This window comes from Leucoraja erinacea, chromosome 15 (genome assembly GCF_028641065.1).
Source record: "Leucoraja erinacea ecotype New England chromosome 15, Leri_hhj_1, whole genome shotgun sequence".
Lineage (NCBI taxonomy): Eukaryota > Metazoa > Chordata > Chondrichthyes > Rajiformes > Rajidae > Leucoraja > Leucoraja erinaceus.
The window spans coordinates 15,059,395-15,076,924 of record NC_073391.1 but is presented as its reverse complement, the minus strand read 5'-3'; the positions used below and the strand labels follow the sequence as shown (position 1 = coordinate 15,076,924).

Sequence of the window (17,530 nt, the reverse complement as noted above, 5' to 3'; positions counted from 1 at the left end):
TTTAAATTTAAAATCAGGATACCTCACACAGTATTTTATTTTGAAGCCCAGCTGTGCCTTCCCGGTTTGTCGTGACACAGAGGAACGATGTAGAGTTGTTCTCAATTACGTTCTGGAGGTAATTTACTAGCTTGCAGTTGTTTTCCTTTTAACAATCTTGTTGTGTAAATGCTTGCATGCTTTCGTGATTGTGCTTTACAATTTTGCACATTTCACATAATTGCGATGTGCCCAAAAAAAGTGTTTATATATATATGTGTGTGTATGTATATGTTTACATGTATATGTATGTGTGTGTGTTTGACCTGCTCTACTTGGTATGATTTTCAGAATTTCTTTTTGAATTTTACCAATTGAACGTTTTACTGCTTTCGTTTCCAAAATTAATATTTTGTCTTGGTAATTGCCTTTTATATCTGGCAGTTGAGTTTTACTTGATTATGTGAATGCTAGATTGTAATTACAATCCTAAACAATTCAAATACATGTGAAATTTTATGTACCACAACTTAATGTTGCATTAGAATCCAAACAGAAATGACATGCTGTAATTTGGTATTTATCTTCATTGTAAAGATGATTTGCTGATCTTAATTATGCTAATATTTATTTCAGGGATTGAAAGCTGTTGATGGGAGTATTAAAAAGGAAAGTGATCTCCCAGCTGCTGACCCTAGTATTCCAATCCCGCTGAAGTATGCAGATGAATCTGAATGCACAGGTCATGAAGCTCTTCAGAAACAAATTGCTCTGTTTTTAGACAAAGGTAAGAAATATTCAACCTAAACACTTCATACAATACCTTATTTTGCTAAATTAGACTTTCTAATTGTTTCATATTTTGTAGTTTAATGGTACATTCACAAAAGCTGCTAATTGTTATTTGCTTTTAAAATACAAAGCTATCAGACAAAGTAAATTTAATATTTTAGCATGTAATCATTTCAATATATTATGTTTTCTTTAACTTCCAAGCAAATGCAAATGTTACAAATGTAGTAGTATCCAAATATATGTATATAATTTTTTTAAATTTCAAATACTTTTTTTCACAGTCGGTCCTGTTCATGCAACAATTAAACTTCCCAGTCAGTCTGGAATGATACCAAACACGTGGCAATATCAAATGAAACTAAACCTCATCTTTAAAGCTTCAAGGGCTTACTTTGTTCTATCCGATGCAGCTAATGCTCTGCAAAAGTATGGTAGATCTTTGAGATACATTAAACTTGCTTTACAGTCTCTTGGTAAGTGACTATATAATTAATGTCACACATGCTCTGTTATGAGGTTAAATATAGATTTAAAATATTAGTGTAATGACTCGTGGTTTTGAAGTCCATCTTACTGGCAAGTTTTATGGAGGGGTATTAATTATTGTTAGAAAATGATTACATTATTTTTGGATCATAAATTTTTACCAGTTATTATCACTTGATTTCAGTTTTTTAATTGAATGCAGATATGACGTAGTTAACCTCAGAAAATGTAATGAGAATTTTCAAATTATTTCTCAAAACTGCTAATTTTACAACATTGAGTTAATGCCTCACTCTTCATAGAATAGGTCACTAGACTTTATAAACAACATGTAGGGTGGCACAGTTGCGCAGCGATAGAGTTGCTGCCGCACAGTGCCAGAGACCCAGGTTCAATCCTGACTACGGGTCCTATCTGTACGGAGTTTGTACTTTCTTTCTATGACCATGTGGGTTTCCTCTGTGCTCCAGTTTCCTCCCACATTCCAAAGGCGTGCAGGTTTGTAGATTAAATGGCTTCTATAAAAGCGTTCCTAGTGTGTAGGATAGAACTAGTGTTCAGGTGATTCCGGGTCGGCGTGGTTTTGGTGGGCCGAAAGACCTGTTTCCACACTGTATCTCTGAACTGAACTAAACTACTAGAATTATTGTTACCTTCAAATCCATGTTTGCCGTATATTAATGGATTTGAAATATAGTGAGTGTATGCAGTTCTGTCATAGCTCAACTATCGTAGCTTAGCAGGTTCATGGTGATTCCTAAGGTCATCCATCAGGCAGTGGCAGCTAGTCCATTTATAATAGGCAGTGGACATTCAACAATGGGGTAAGCCTTTTACTGCAACAATATTATTGCTTTAGCTGCAACTCCACTATCAGAAGCTTTCTTTGAGAAAATTGGGATCTTGAAGCTAAGAAGGAAGTTGTGCTGAGGGAAGAAAGCTTTGTTTGCCAGGTATCCAAGTCCTGGTCAAATGGTTTAAGTGTCTTTAATATTAATATTAATAAACATGCAAGTTTACAACAGTGAGAATATTGTAATGTAGCAGTAACTGAGGTAAATGAAAAATAAACTTCTATACAGCAGTATGCATGTGTGGCAGAATGGCGCAACTGGTACACCTGCTGCCTCACAGCGATTCAGACCTGAATTCAATCCTGACCTCGGGTATTGTCTGCGTGAAGTTTGCACATTGTCCCTGTGGCTGTATGGGTTTGCTCCAGTTTTTACACGCATCACAAAAAACCTGCAATTTTGTACATTAGATTAAATTGTGCCTCGTTGTAGTGTGTGGATGTGCAAGTGAGATAAAATAAAACGAGAGTGATCAGTGGTTGGCAAGAACTCGATGGGCCGAATGGCCTGTTTCCATGCTGTATTAAGATAAATAAAAGCTGCTGAGATATTTGAGTGTAGCCAGAGAACCATGCAATATATAACATCTAATCTTGAAGCATAATGTATTAATTTGTACTTTTTTCTTTTGATAGATGCCTATTGCTGCCTTATTAATAATTTGTCACCTGAAGTCTTATTCTTTCTCAGTCAGTGCTTGACACTTAATGGTGACATTCAGTTAATGTTAGCACAAAATGCTAGTAATCGAGCAGCTTACCAGGAGGAATATAGCTACCAATCCAGAGAAGATCAAGAAATTCTACATAGTCTCCATAGAGAATCTAGTTGCCAAGGTTGGTTTTCATCTTTATTTTATATTTACACAAAATTAAAGACTGAAGCTGATTGATTAAGATAACTCCATACATTTGGGTGAACTGCTCTACATCGGTGAGACCAAGCGCAGGCTTGGCGATCTCTTCGCCCAACACCTCCACTCAGTTTGCATTAACCAAGCTGTTCTCCCGGTGGCTGAGCACTTCAACTACCCCTCCCATTCCGAATCCGACCTTTCTGCCCTGGGCCGCCTCCATGGCCAGAGTGAGTCCCACCGCAAACTAGAGGAGCAGCACCTTATATTTCGCTTGGGCAGTTTACACCCCAGCGGCATGAACATTGACTTCTCCAATTTCAGGTCGGCCTTGCTTTCTCCCTCTTTCCTCTCCCCTTCCCAGCTCTCCCACAGCCCACTGTCTCCGCTTCTTCCTTTATTCTTCCCCCCCGCCCACTTCCACATCAGTCTGAAGAAGGGTCTTGACCTGAAACGTCACCTATTCCTTCGCTCCATAGATGCTGCCTCACCCGCTGAGTTTCTCCAGCACTTTTGTTTACGAGTGATTGACGGATCAATGTATGCATTTATCTTTGACTGGAGGGCATTATACTTCAGCATTTTGTTACAATCAGGTTCAGGAACAACTTCTTCCCTACAGCCATCAGGCAACAGCAAATAAGTTCTGAACTACAACAAGCTATTATTGCACTATAATTGTTTGTTTTTTGAGTGTGTGTGTGTGTGTATATATACACACTGAACCTTTTTTTTTTCCTCTTCCGTTTATGTACTATCTTTACATACTCCATCATTCTATCTGGGACATATGACAATAAAACACTTGACGCTTGACTACATTCACATCAAAACTGTTGATATAAAGCACAAACAGCATTGCGCCCAGCAGTGATCCCAAAGGCAAATCACCAGTCACAGGCCTTCAGTGTGATAAATGCCCTCCTGCCTCCTCCCTCCCCCATGAAGCCAATTCTGTATACAGTTAGACCCCACGTGAACTAACCTTCCACTTGATAAGAATATGTGGCTGGGAATAAGCTGATGAAATGTTTGTGATTAAAACACAATAATGGACTTTTTGAAAACTTCATAAACAAAACACACAAATTATAACCATTTAATTAAAAATAATTACTTAAAGATCTCATCTACCTTGTTTCCATGAAGCTGTTGTAGTACATTTAAATAAATAGAGGATAAGTTACACCAGTAAATCTGTACTTTCCATGTTAATGTAAATAGCAAATAAATTCTGGCCCAGTGTATTTAAAGCACTGTAAATGAGTGACGATTTCCACTGCTAATTTTTTATTATTTTACTTCACCAATTTAATTTGTAATAGTCTTATTATTCTAGCTTTAAGCTGGGCTACAGAGCTTTATTTGGATCTCGAATACCAACTTTCGGTTAGCTGCAAATGCTATGAGGCAGCAAATGAGTTGCTGCGTTCCTGTGAACGGAAAGTTAATGTTGTGGAGCAACATACGCAAGTGTTAAAAAGATTAGGCAATAGCAGAAATGAGGTTGGAGTTTTCTACATGAATCAATCTGCCGCTATTCAAACTGAGGGAACAGGTATAGACTTTTTCAATTAATTTGTTGTTAGATATACAATTGCTGTGTGTAGTTTTATAGTGTACTGAAAACTGTCTAAAGCCATTTTGCTGATTTTAGATATTGGAAAATATAGTTAAACATTTATAATAATTAATGCATCGGGAAAAGTATTAAAGATAATTGCAATTAATTAAATCTAAATTCACTTAATGTTGTTATCCAATGTAGGAAGCAAGGGCATCACAGCATTAGAACAAGAACTTTGGAAGAAAAGCTTTTCCTACTTCGAAAAGGGAATTCAAGACTTTGAGACCATAGAGGATGAAACCAATGCGGCCTTATTGCTTTGTAATACTGGTAGACTGATGAGACTTTGTGCGCAGGCACATGCTACTACTGGAACCAATTTGAAACGAGGGGAATTTTCACCTGAGGAAGCCTTGTATTATAACAAGGCATGTATTTTATGGCTTACTTTCCATGCTTTGTCAAAGTATTGCATTATATTTTCAGCGTTACTCGGCAGTTAACTCTGGATGAAATATGTGTGAACAAAGTGTACAATCTTAATATTCCAGATATCTTCAATATACATACGATGACGATTACATTCTGCATGAAGTACAATGTGCATAAGTCTAGTACTTGTAAGATATTTTTTTTAATTAAATATAACTGAAAGTATTCATTGCAAGCTCTGATTTCTGTTTTTGAAAAGCTTTATTAATCTATCAGTCCGCCATAAACTTTAACAAACACTTGGAGATTTTTCTGCAGTATCTCCTTCATCATGGTCTTGTGTGGCCATTGAAGTTTAAAAAAGGACCCCAAGCTGAAACGTCACCTATCCATAATCAATGCCCTCCAGAGGTGCTGCCCGGCCTAATGAGTTACTCCAGCATTTTTGTTTTATTTTTAAAGGCACACCACGTTAGAGGAGGAGTAGGGGGAAGTCTAGTTACAAGTATAATCAAAACGGTATGATAGGCTAAAAACATTCAGTCTTTGGAAAAACTTAAACAATATTCATAAAAATCAAAAAGCATTCCTTATGCCTTGTCAAAATTGGTGCTGAGTCTTCAGATGAGCTCCCTCCATAGGTAACCTGCATTGTCTTGTTTTTGAGCTTGTAGGTCTGTGTTCAAAAGTACTCAATGGGCCATGTAACGTCCTTTGCTACAATTGCTCTCTAAATATGCTTATGAAGAAATCCTAAAGTCATTCTCACTTTCATGATGGGAAGAGTAGTGTTTTTCCAATCGTTACTTATGTATAAAGTTCATTTTCTCACATGTTCATTGTTTATTAGAAGTTCTAATCCAAATATCACAAAAAGTGCTGCATTAACTTTTAACAGCTTGGATTTTGAATAATGAATGAGAAAGTTGTAGGTGTTTTTCCTGTTACGTTCAATTGTGTTTAACATGGAAATCGGGAATTGGCTGGTTGGTCCTGGAAGCTTTTCCTATCATAGAAATAAAATGGCGTGATGATGCTCCAAAATGTAGATAATTCCTCCCCAGATTACAACAGGGTTCTGTTCCTGAATGTTCATAACCTGCACAATTTGTAAGTCAGAAATGCAGAAGTGGATTGAGTTCCCAGAATGCAGAAGATGCCTGCAGCCCACAGCAGCCAGCAGATCCATTCTGCCAATGTCCCAAATGTCCATTCATATGTATGGGTTGACATAAGTAGGACATTGTACACTGGAAAGGGCCTGGTACATCAGGTAAAACATACTATTGGAGTTTGAACGTTACAAAGACGCATGGTGGTTATTGAACTCCAAACATCTGACTGTATTCATACAAATTAACATTAAAGCATTATGCATGATTTGAATTTGACTCTTCCTGAAGTCTGAAAAATCTTTATCTTACTTTTAGGCTGTGGACTATTATCTAAGAGCAATGCGATCACTCACTAGATGGGAGAAGCATCCAGCTGTTTGGGATTCTGTGAAATGGGAGCTGTCAACAACCTACTTTACAATGGCAACACTAGAACAGGATTATGCTCCATTGTCGAGAAAAGCTCAGGAACAGGTATTGAAAAATGAAGTTTGTTACTTTGTAATATATTGTATCACTTTATCAATCAGATTAGTGATTTATTACCATATAATATTAATATTCATGTGCTTTGATACTAATGATAAGTGTTTATTTTTCTACTTCTATGATTGTTGGAAGTATTTCATTTAGTTGCCCATGTAGCCATGTTTTACATTTTATGATAAATATCATCAAATTATTTGACTATAAGATGACAACCAGTAATAATACTGTCCCCACACTGCTACGGTGAGAGAACAGGGAGAAACCTGAGAGTATTAAGCATGTAAAAGGCATAGCCATCAAAATTGAATTTGGATGCAATGCCAAAGTTAGAGGTTCTTGGGAGTTTTCTGAAGCTGGAGATTTGGGTGGGGGAAACAACAGAACGACTGGAAAGCAAGGATAATTTAAAAATTCATGTTTTTGGGTTTGAACCCAGTCAAGCACAGGGGTGATCGGGGTAGTATGGGGTAGAATATGTTGACAGAGCTTTGGAAACATAGAAAATAGGTGCAGGAGTAGGCCATCCAGCCCTTCGAGCCTGCACCGCCATTCAATATGATCATGGCTGATCATCCAACTCAGTATCACGTACCTGCCTTCTCTCCATACCCCCTGATCCCTCTAGTCACAAGGGCCACATCTAACTCCCTCTTAAATATAGCCAATGAACTGGCCTCAACTACCTTCTGTGGCAGAGAGTTCCAGAGATTCACCACTCTCTGCGTGAAAAATGGTCTTCTCATCTCGGTTCTAAAAGATTTCCCCCTCTATCCTTAAGCTGTGATCCCTTGTCCTGGACTTCCCCAGCATCGGGAACAATCTTCCTGCATCTAGCCGTCCAATCCCTTAAGAATTTTGTAAGTTTCTATAAGATCCCCCCTCAATCTCCTAAATTCAAGCGAGTACAATCCGAGTCTATCCAGTCTTTCTTCATAAGATAGTCCTGACATCCCAGGAATCAGTCTGGTGAACCTTCTCTGCACTGCCTCTATGGCAATAATGTCCTTCCTCAGATTTGGAGACCAAAACTGTACACAATACTCCAGGTGTGGTCTCACCAAGACCCTGTACAACTGCAGTAGAACCTCCCTGCTCCTATACTCAAATCCTTTTGCTATGAATGCCAACATACCATTCACTTTCTTTACTACCTGCTGCACCTGCATGCCTACTTTCAATGACTGGTGTACCATGACACCCAGGTCTCGTTGCATCTCCCATTTTCCTAATCGGCCACCATTTAGATAATAGTCAGCCTTCCTGTTTTTGCCACCAAAGTGGATAACCTCACATTTATCCACATTACACTGCATCCGCCATGCATTTGCCCACTCACCCAGCCTATCCAAGTCACATTGCAGCCTCCTAGCATCCTCCTCACAGCTAACACTGCCCCCCAGCTTCGTGTCATCCGCAAACTTGGAAATATTGCCTTCAATTCCCTCATCCAAATCATTACTATATATTGTAAATAGCTGGGGTCCCAGCACTGAGCCTTGCGGTACCCCACTAGTCACTGCTTGCTATTCTGAAAAGGACCCGTTTACTCCGACTCTTTGCTTGTCTCTGCTAAGGTCTCAATGCCCCACCATGAACACTTCCAGTATTCAGTGACCAAAATGATTGCACTAAGGATTCTGGGGTGGAGTAGTTGTTCCAGGAGGATTCCACCTGCTAACACCCATCATATATTGCCATCCACCAAAGTCCACCAAAGCTCCTCATGGGACTTTTTTTTATCAGTAGCACTTTCATCAGTTTCCAATGCAAAGTTATTTATTTAAACGTGAAGGAAGAAATTAATTAAATTAATATTATTTAAAATTCTCTTCTGTAATAAGTTATTGGGATAATGTCACAAAAATGCAGATGTAACAATTTAGAGCAAGAAGCAGATTCTGAAATCCGGTAGAGAATGAAAAAGGGTTTCACCTCAAAACGTCACCTGTCCATGTTCTCCAGACATGCTGCCTGACCCGCTGGGTTACTCCAGCACTTTGTGTCCTTTTAAACAGATACTGAATATATTAACACTTTTTGGGGAAAAAACAAGACCGTTTTTTTTATTCGCCCTATAATATAATCATGCAGATTCTTTACAAAATAGCAAATTATTTTGGTACCGATGAGCAACTAAGAACAAAAATCAAGAATTAAATAACTGTTTTCAAGCTAAATGTGATTGTTGTTTGCAGATATGGTTCATAAGCCAAGTGATTATAAGCCCTGTTTTTAAAAATGCACTTGGTATTTTCTGCACCAGATTGTCTTTAAATCTTAGATTAACGATGAATATGAGGAAATGTTATTTCAATACCTCATCTTATTTGCCTAATCATCATTCTGTATTATTCAGACAGCCAAGTGAAAATATTTTTTGTAGTTGATTGGTATTCTGACAGTGATGTGTAATCATTTGAATAAGATTATGATAGCCTACTAACATCTTTAAATCTCAAAGTGTGCTAAATTAACATTCAGCATTGAAGTGTAGAGGAAGAAATGTGGTGGGGTGGGGGAAAACATGTATTCCATGTAACTTTCTCTGTTATTACTGCATCGGCAGTCACTTGAAGTTGGGATTATAGAAGGTTTATTGATAGGATGTTAAGTAATATGAGATTTCTTACGATTTTTCAGATTGAGAGGGAAGTCGCCGATTTCATGATGAAATCCCTTAAGTATTGTGATACACACACAGAATCTGCAAGACAACCATTGTGTCAATATCGGGCTGCAACCATTCATCATAGACTTGCTTCGATGTATCATAATTCCCTTAGAAACCAGGTAAATGGCAATTTTAAATCAAGTTTGCATAAATTGTTTAAAGTGCACATCTCTGACATTTGCAGAGCAAGATTTAGTTTGTAACTCAAAAGTCAATTATTTCCTGAAGTATTTCCAGATAATTTTTAAACCTGTAATCCAAATTTGACAAAGGCAAATCGAAGGGTGAATAAATTCTAGATGCGATCTACCGCAGAATGCTATGGGGAAATGAGAGCAGATTGCTGAGCTCCCGACAAATCTTTGCAACTTCATTAGGCACATATGAGACGCTAGAAGACTGGAGCATAGCTAATGTTTCTTTTTTAATTTGCTACACTCTGACAATCTAGCGAAATATGCAGTGACAGCGTCATATGATTGCACCTAGCTTTGTCATTTGCACAAAATCACAGGAAACATAATGTGACTATCCTGTTTCTCAACGCTACATAAAAAAGCCCCGACGAGATGTTGATTAAATGAAGCGTCTTTCACATTGTGGAAATCATACTGGTGATTATTAAAATTTGAAATTTGTCAGCTAGCTCTGGTCACGTGATTTGGATAAATTTAAAGACGTAAATTTGAATGGTAACGTGTATTATTAATACAATAATTCTACATTTTGACACGCAAAGAATCTGGCAAGAAAGATTCTTATTGGTTCAGCTCCTATCTTAACAAAGCAGCAACAGAACATAGGTTTTAACAGGAAAGATGTACAATCAGTTTTTTCTTTTATAAACAGGTTGGTGATGATCATTTCCGTAAGCAATACCGCAGTTTGGCTGATCTCCATTACAACAAGGCTGTGAAGCTGTTTCATTTGCTGAAAGATGCACCTTGTGAGCTTCTACGAGTTCAGTTAGAGCGGGTTGCATTTTCAGAGTTTCAGATGGCAAGTAAGTAAATATAAAGTTCTTCAACAACTACACTTTAATACTTTTAAAATATAGCTATTCCTAATAAGTGGATAAGTTGACTGGTGAACTGAGACACACGAAGATTAAAGCTGGTGGATATGGAGCATCTGTATTCTTCATGACAAGCAGACATTCTTTTGGAGGCTCTCAGTAGAATCTCTTGGAACTCAAAGTACATTTTTTGTATACTCTTAAACAGGAGTCGGCAACCTTGTTCTGCATAGGGGCCAAGACCCATGTCTGTGAGCGGATGGCGGGTCACATCTATCGCCATAGTGTGAAACTTGGGGTTGTTTCTCACATTAGTTTTAACGTTTTTCAATTAGTTTTCTGCAGTTCCCAGGTCCCTCTCGTGCCCCGGGACTGGCGGCAGTTCCCAAGTCAGCTCGCCTGCCCCGGGACTGGCTGTAGCGCCCAGGTCACCTGCGTGCTCTGGGACTAGCTGCAGTTCCCAGATCAGCTTACGTCCCTGGGACTGGCTACAGTTTCCAGGTCGCAGAAACTATTTGAAAAATAATACGCCTGCGGGCCGGATGATTTCAGGTTATGGGCCGAATCCGGCCCGTAGGCCGTAGGTTGCCGACCCCTGCTCTTAAAGAACAAAGGTAACAAAGTAATTTTAATGCAATGTAAATAATTACAATGATTGTTTATTTCAATATGAGTGGTTCCTCTGAATTACTTATTTGCAATGGGAGCACACTGACTGCCAAAATACCTGAATGTTCAAACGCCCTTGCTGGGTCAAAGTAGTTGACATGGAAACTTCTGGGGATATAGAACCTAGACACCCAACATTAGTGTTATGAGGGTCGACTTTGTACACAAATATCCCAATGACTGCCTGGCTGTCCCATATTAATACACACATTCTGGTCCTTCCATGCATGCATATTTGTAATATGTTTGAATGTGCAATATTCATGCCTTTCTTTATCAGATGGGCAGAATTACAACATTGTCTTATGTTACGAAGCAATGTGTTGGGCCACTTGCTTAATTGCCATTTCTAGTCCCAAAAGTGCATCATAATCATACTTTATTAGCCAAGTATGTTTTGCAACATATGAGGAGTTTGATTTGCCACAGTCATACCAATAAAAAGCAACAAAACACACAAAATACATTTTAACATAAACATCCGCCACAATGACTCCTCCACATTCCTCACTGATGGAAGGCGGGAAAAAAGTTCAATCTCTTCCCTTCTTTGTCCTCGCAGTCGGGGGCCTCGAGCCTTCCGTTGACGGGACGATCTTGGTTCCCACAACCAGCGGTCGGGCCCTCCGTATCAGGGCTATCAAGCTCCCGCATCGGGGGTATCTCAGGGGTGATCGGACCCCGGGTTGGGGCTAGTCGAACCTTTGAAGCTTCCTGATATCAGTCTTTACCCAAGACTGCGAGCTCCTCGATGGTGAAATCCGCAGGTCGCGGTTGGAGCATCGATCCCAGGCAAGAGATCACAGGATGGTAATTACACAGCCCCGCGGTGGAGCACAAAGTCGGTCTCGAGCGAGGCCTCCAGCTCCATGATGTTAGGCTGCAGAGTGACCGGAGATACGATCCAAAAAACAATCGCATCTCCGGCAAGGTAAGAGATTGAAAAAAAGTTTTCCCCTCCTCTCTCCCCTCTCCCCCAACCTACACATAAAACAAACCAAAGACCATTAACACATATAATGTCATATGATTATGGTAACGTGTAGAATTTGGTACACAATTAAGTGGCATGATCAGTAATGGCCATTGTCAACTTTCTACTAGATACATGGTTATCATGGTCAAGGGATAAACAATTGTAAATTCCTAAAATTATAATGTAAATATTTAAACTAGATTAATAACTGCACTATTTTTTAGTTGCAGAAAACAATTTGAACTTAACAAACACAAACAGAAAATGCACAGAATGATCTCTGGTGCTAATTATTTTCAATCAAAAGCATTTTTTGTTAAAATTAAGATCCAAGCTGTTTCATTTTAAACAATGATTATTTGAAATTAAAACATCATGCACAGAATTTAAATTAAAAGCAGACATGTCCATCCATGATTTAATTTGTCTTCATGTTCTGAATTTCCCTGAGGGAATCAATAAAATATTTATTATTATTATGTTAGTATCCTTTTTTTTTTAAATGAAGCCTGCTTGCAATAATTGTGAGGTTCCCTTTTCTCCATTTGCAGATCAGAATAGCAATGCCTCAAAGTTGAAGACTCTTTCAAGTGCATTGGACATAGTCATTAATTCAGAGTATCCATTTCAACTGATCCAAAGTGAACTGGCATGTGTTCAAGCACAGGTAACTATTTTTGAACAATTTGGGGGCAAGTGAACGCAGGAGTTTGGCATATTCTATTTTTCATAAGACCAGAAAGGAGTATGCTGACTAAAAGGTTTAAGATGGCCAGTACCTAAAGCATGTATTAAAGCAGGCTACATATGCCAGATGGCAACTGATTTACTAAAATCAATCTGAGTTGAAATTAGTTATATTTGGTGTTAACACATCAAAATGTATAAACTAGTTTTCATTATTATAGTCATTGTAGACATTTGCAATAAAAGTTCCAGTAAGTTGAGAAGATTAATAAGAAAAACTCAAATTGTCCACTATCCTATTGATCACCAATCTTAATGGTTTGGCATCTGGCTCATTTGGTTGGGCGACCATTGCCTGTGTTCATGGAAAAAATGTATTTTGTTACTATGTTTCATCTTAAATTTAAAATAGCAAATTAATAGTGTGTAAGTGTATTAAGAGGGATAATATCCAATATTCAGGAAAACGTGCAGTCTGTCACCACCAAAGTTCTGAAACTATTTGGAATCTTATTGTAAAAGGAATCTTTTTCCATTAGTAAAGATGTCTGACAGCAGAGAGCTTAGAAATAGAAACATAGATGCAAGAGTAGGCCCTTCAAGCCAGCACTGCCATTCAATATGATCATCTAAATCGGTACCCCGTTCCTGCCTTTTCCCCATCTCCCTTGATTCCGTTAACCCTAAGAGCTAAATCTAACTCTTTCTTGAAAACATCCAGTGAATTGGCCTCCACTGCCTTCTGTGACAGAGAATTCCACAGATTCACAACTCTGGATGGAAAAGTTTTTCCTCATCTCAGTCCTAGTGAAAAAGTTTTTCCTCATCTCAGTCCTAAAGGTAGGTTAGGTTAGGAAAGGCAAAAAATTTCAGTGGGATTCTGAGGAAGAACGTTTTACCCGTTGATGAAAATTGGAAAGTGAGTGATAGAGGCAGCTGCACTTAGAATGCACTTAGAACTTAGAAGGGTCTCGACAGGGGTGACTTGGATAGGCTGGGTGAGTGGGCAAATGTTTGGCAGATGCAGTATAATGTGGATAAATGTGAGGTTATCCATTTTGGTGGCAAAAACGTCACCCCGATTCCTTCTCTCCAGAGATGCTGCCTGTCCTGCTTTGAGTTAGGAGCTCTACTGCAGTTGTACAGGGTTTGGTGACTACCTTCGAGGAAGGACATATAGAACCAGACATCTGCAGTTCTTTCCTACTCTCTATACTGAGAATTAAATGTTCCCGAGTCTTGAATCACAAACCGCACAAAGAGTGGTGAATGGCCCACAGTGCACGGCTAAATGAGATGAGTATACTGATTGGATATCACCTGACAATGAGCATGGATATGGCCTACTGGTGGGTTGAAGGACCCAGTGTCTACCTTCGATATAAACCAGCATCTGCAGTTTTTTTTGAATCACTCTGACGTTCATTCTACCAGGTTTTTTTTTTTTTTATATTTATTTAGAAGAAAAATTATTTTGAGTTAACTTTTCCTGTTTGTATCCATTGATCCAGCAAAGTGATTGCCATGAACATCGGGAGGGAAATGCACCTGAAAATGATTCTTCCACCTTTAATGAAGAAGAGATTCTGAAACTTGTCAACATGTTTGAAACCCGACTCACCTTTCTTCTGTTTCAACTTATCAAATTGCTAACCACAAAAAGAAAAAGCAGGTAAATTTGTTTTCCTATTCATTAATAACTTGATTTCCATATATTTTCCCAGCTACATTGGGATTAGATTTTTTTTAAATGTTACTGCAATATGTGGAGATTATTTAATATTGATCAAATTGTTTATGCCCTGCCCCTGCTGAAATCTGAATAATTTTTTTGAGATGGGTCCACACCTATCTTTTAATCTGGTGGGAACTAATTTCATAAAGCTTTGTCACCTCCTTAAAAACCATATGGAGACAAGATCTTACTTAATGCCTTTTATTGCAGTTTCAAAGCTATTTATCATTCAACCACAAAGTCCGGAAAAGTCACTTAATTTGAATCAAGTGTTCTGATTTTATTGTGGGAATCAAAGTGAAAAAATGTGCTCCAATTTGGAAAATATGGTACAATTGGGGAAAAATAATAAATGGGATTTGATTCAAATTCTGTAATCTTGCATTCTTAAACTAATGTTGTTTTTCTTTAATATATAGTGGCATCATTGATGATCAGATGGCATTGAAAAACTACAAGTATGCTTATTCAACGTTACTGCGGGCAACAGCAGATAAGGACACTTCTCTACTGCAGAGGGTGGAAGTGATACTGAGTTTATTAAAACAATTATCGAGTTAATGACTACAAGATGTCCTCTGACTGTTACCGTAATTACAGCATCATTAGAATATTGCTTATCTGTACTGACTTGATGCTATCTGAACAGGCAGTTAATGCAATATGTTCAAACTTCACCAGGCTTCAATGTTCTACAGAGTTATAATCATACGGTGTTACTAGTCTGGATAGTATTCCTGCAACAAATAAGTATCACCTATTTGAAGCAATACATTGATTTACCATTGGATGTTGTAATGACATAATCCAAATCTGGGAACTTAGTCTGTTATACTTAACCTCGCATCGGGCAAATTGGTAGTTATGGTGCTCCAGTTAGCCATGCCATTCCCGAGTTAAGGTGTGTGGTGAAACAATTTATGTTTCCTGCTGCTGCTGGCTTTCCGGTAAATGCAGAATAAGGTTTGACAATGGTATCTTCACATTTTGTAGTTACTTGAAACTTACTACCTCAAACTTGTCACATATGAATGACTATGGTGGGGAAACTGAGATCTGTATCCCCGTATGCGTCACTGTCAACAAGAAAGGAGGAGGAAAATGGTAACAATAGCAATTTAAAAGTTTATTTATAATATTGTTTTTTTTTTAATTTTCAACATGTATGTAAATGGAATTTCAAAATTTGACAGAGTTGCTACATAAAATATAAACCATGCAACGACATGCAACGTAAATGACACATTCAGAATTGTGTAGAACTAAAAGGGGCCGTAATAAAACATTTTGCTCTCAAAATCAACTTGCAAGAACTACAGTGTCATGAACTGATATTTGTAGTACTTTGCAATTTACAATAGAATATTCACACAATAATGATAAAACATTCTTTGCAAAGTTACTTTTCATTTCAAAATGAAACCATAAGACCTGTAGAGACTTGATCATCTCTGGGGCATAAAGTTGCTTTCTTCTTAGAATGTATATGTTTCAGACAGGATTTATTTCCTAGCCTTATTTAACTTTGAGAAGTGCAAAGCTTATATACATGCTGAAGCTACTTTGACGACTACATTAGCTAAGACTGAACCAGCAACAAGTGAATCATAATACCTGTCTAAGCTAATAAGCTGGCAAAAATCTCGAAGGTGATGTTTCCAGGCAGTTGTTAAATGAGGTAATGAGTTTGAGAAAGTGTCAAATGAATGTTTAGATTTTCTGCAGTCCATTATGTGTATTGTCTACCAGACGTAGAGGGGTAGTATCTTTTTAAGTATGAACAAATTTCTTATTGTTATTTTTTTTCTTTGGGTGGTTTCTATTTTTTTTTTTAACTTTGAAGTTGAACCCATCCCAAGAGAATGGTATGTTCCATCACATTCCTAACTTCTGTTATGCTCCCAACATACATTTGAATTGATAAGGAGCCTCTTGTTGAAGAACAACCAGTCTTTATCTAATTTGATAGCCATGGCACCATTGGGGCCAATCCAGTAAAGTTTGTGTACGTTAATAAATGTAAAGTGCAGGGCAGAGGGGTTTACGAGAAAGGAGCAATAAAGTGGAGTTGACAGTCAGTGTAATCTTTACAAGAATGGTCATTGCCTACTGATGTTACTCACCACTTAATCAACTAAAGGCCTGGGTGATAAATTCCATGCAGATGGAGAGCTTCATTATTGATATTTAGGCAATCTACTGGCAATGTGTGAGGAATTATGAGATTCTCAATGTGCATGTTTTTCATTATGATCACTCGCTAACTTTCTGAAAAACCTGCAGATAATGTACTCAATCAATCTAGGAAAGATTTTTTAAAATTGTATGGCTTACGTTGGAACTGATAAACAGGTCCAATGAAATACTTGTTACTGTAAAGCATTGAGATGTTCCATCATGAAAAGTGCTATTTAAAAGGGTTTTTTTTTTGTGTGTGCACATGATATTCTTGTGTGTTTCAACATGTTAAATATCTCTAGTTTCACAATAAACATTGCTTTTAATTAAAGTGTTAAATAGTGATAAGTTAAGATTTTCAGGATTTACTGTGTGCATCTTGTATACAGGATTTTTGCTAACAAGTTGTAAAATTTGTAACTAATTGTATATTTGAAACAATGTGCAATGTTCTTTAATGGGCAATGTGAATGCAAAAAAAATGTAAATCAGGGGTCAATATTTATACTGTAACGTTAATGTATGATTTGAATGAATAACATGAGCATGCATTTGGAATGTGCAAAGAATTACTCTTTAATTAGTATGTCGATGAAAATTCTGTTATTTTATTCATAGGTTTATTTCCTTATGAGCTATTCTTCCTTTTGTAGATTGAATGAGACTATTTTATTTAGAGAACCAGTCTTCGTAAATCCACCTTGAGATTTGTCAGGCAGTTTGAAAAATGTTAAGTTGATAGAGAAAGAGGGAACACAACTATTAGAAGTTAAATAGAGTCTAATTCTATCATCTTTTATAATTAGCTGTATGGTTTCATCAAACCTTGAGGGCTATGTGGCATTTCAATATTCAGAAATGTATTATATTTTGGAAAAATATTCACTCTGCTGCCAATAGGTATAAATACCATGTGACATTCTTAAACATATTTAATAAATAAGAAAGCAACTACTTTCACTTGTCCTTTGTACTGAACAAATAACTAACCAGGAACAGTAAGTTGGCTATACAATGATAACCATCTAT

General features: G+C 37.5%; 1 protein-coding gene across 3 annotated transcripts in view; it reads left to right on the top strand.

The window, feature by feature from the left end:
* Positions 1–17,455, top strand: part of edrf1 (erythroid differentiation regulatory factor 1) — a 54,429-nt gene extending 36,974 nt beyond the window's left edge. For all 3 annotated transcript variants that reach the window (XM_055646713.1, XM_055646714.1, XM_055646715.1), the window contains 12 exons: positions 47–118; positions 616–766; positions 1,056–1,247; positions 2,750–2,950; positions 4,307–4,525; positions 4,736–4,962; positions 6,397–6,555; positions 9,211–9,360; positions 10,091–10,244; positions 12,453–12,568; positions 14,100–14,260; positions 14,743–17,455. In XM_055646713.1, the coding sequence (XP_055502688.1) occupies positions 47–118; positions 616–766; positions 1,056–1,247; positions 2,750–2,950; positions 4,307–4,525; positions 4,736–4,962; positions 6,397–6,555; positions 9,211–9,360; positions 10,091–10,244; positions 12,453–12,568; positions 14,100–14,260; positions 14,743–14,884 (1,944 nt within the window). In that variant the 3' untranslated portion in view covers positions 14,885–17,455. The remainder of the gene's footprint in view (positions 1–46; positions 119–615; positions 767–1,055; positions 1,248–2,749; positions 2,951–4,306; positions 4,526–4,735; positions 4,963–6,396; positions 6,556–9,210; positions 9,361–10,090; positions 10,245–12,452; positions 12,569–14,099; positions 14,261–14,742) is intronic.
* The last annotated feature ends 75 nt before the right edge of the window (positions 17,456–17,530 follow it).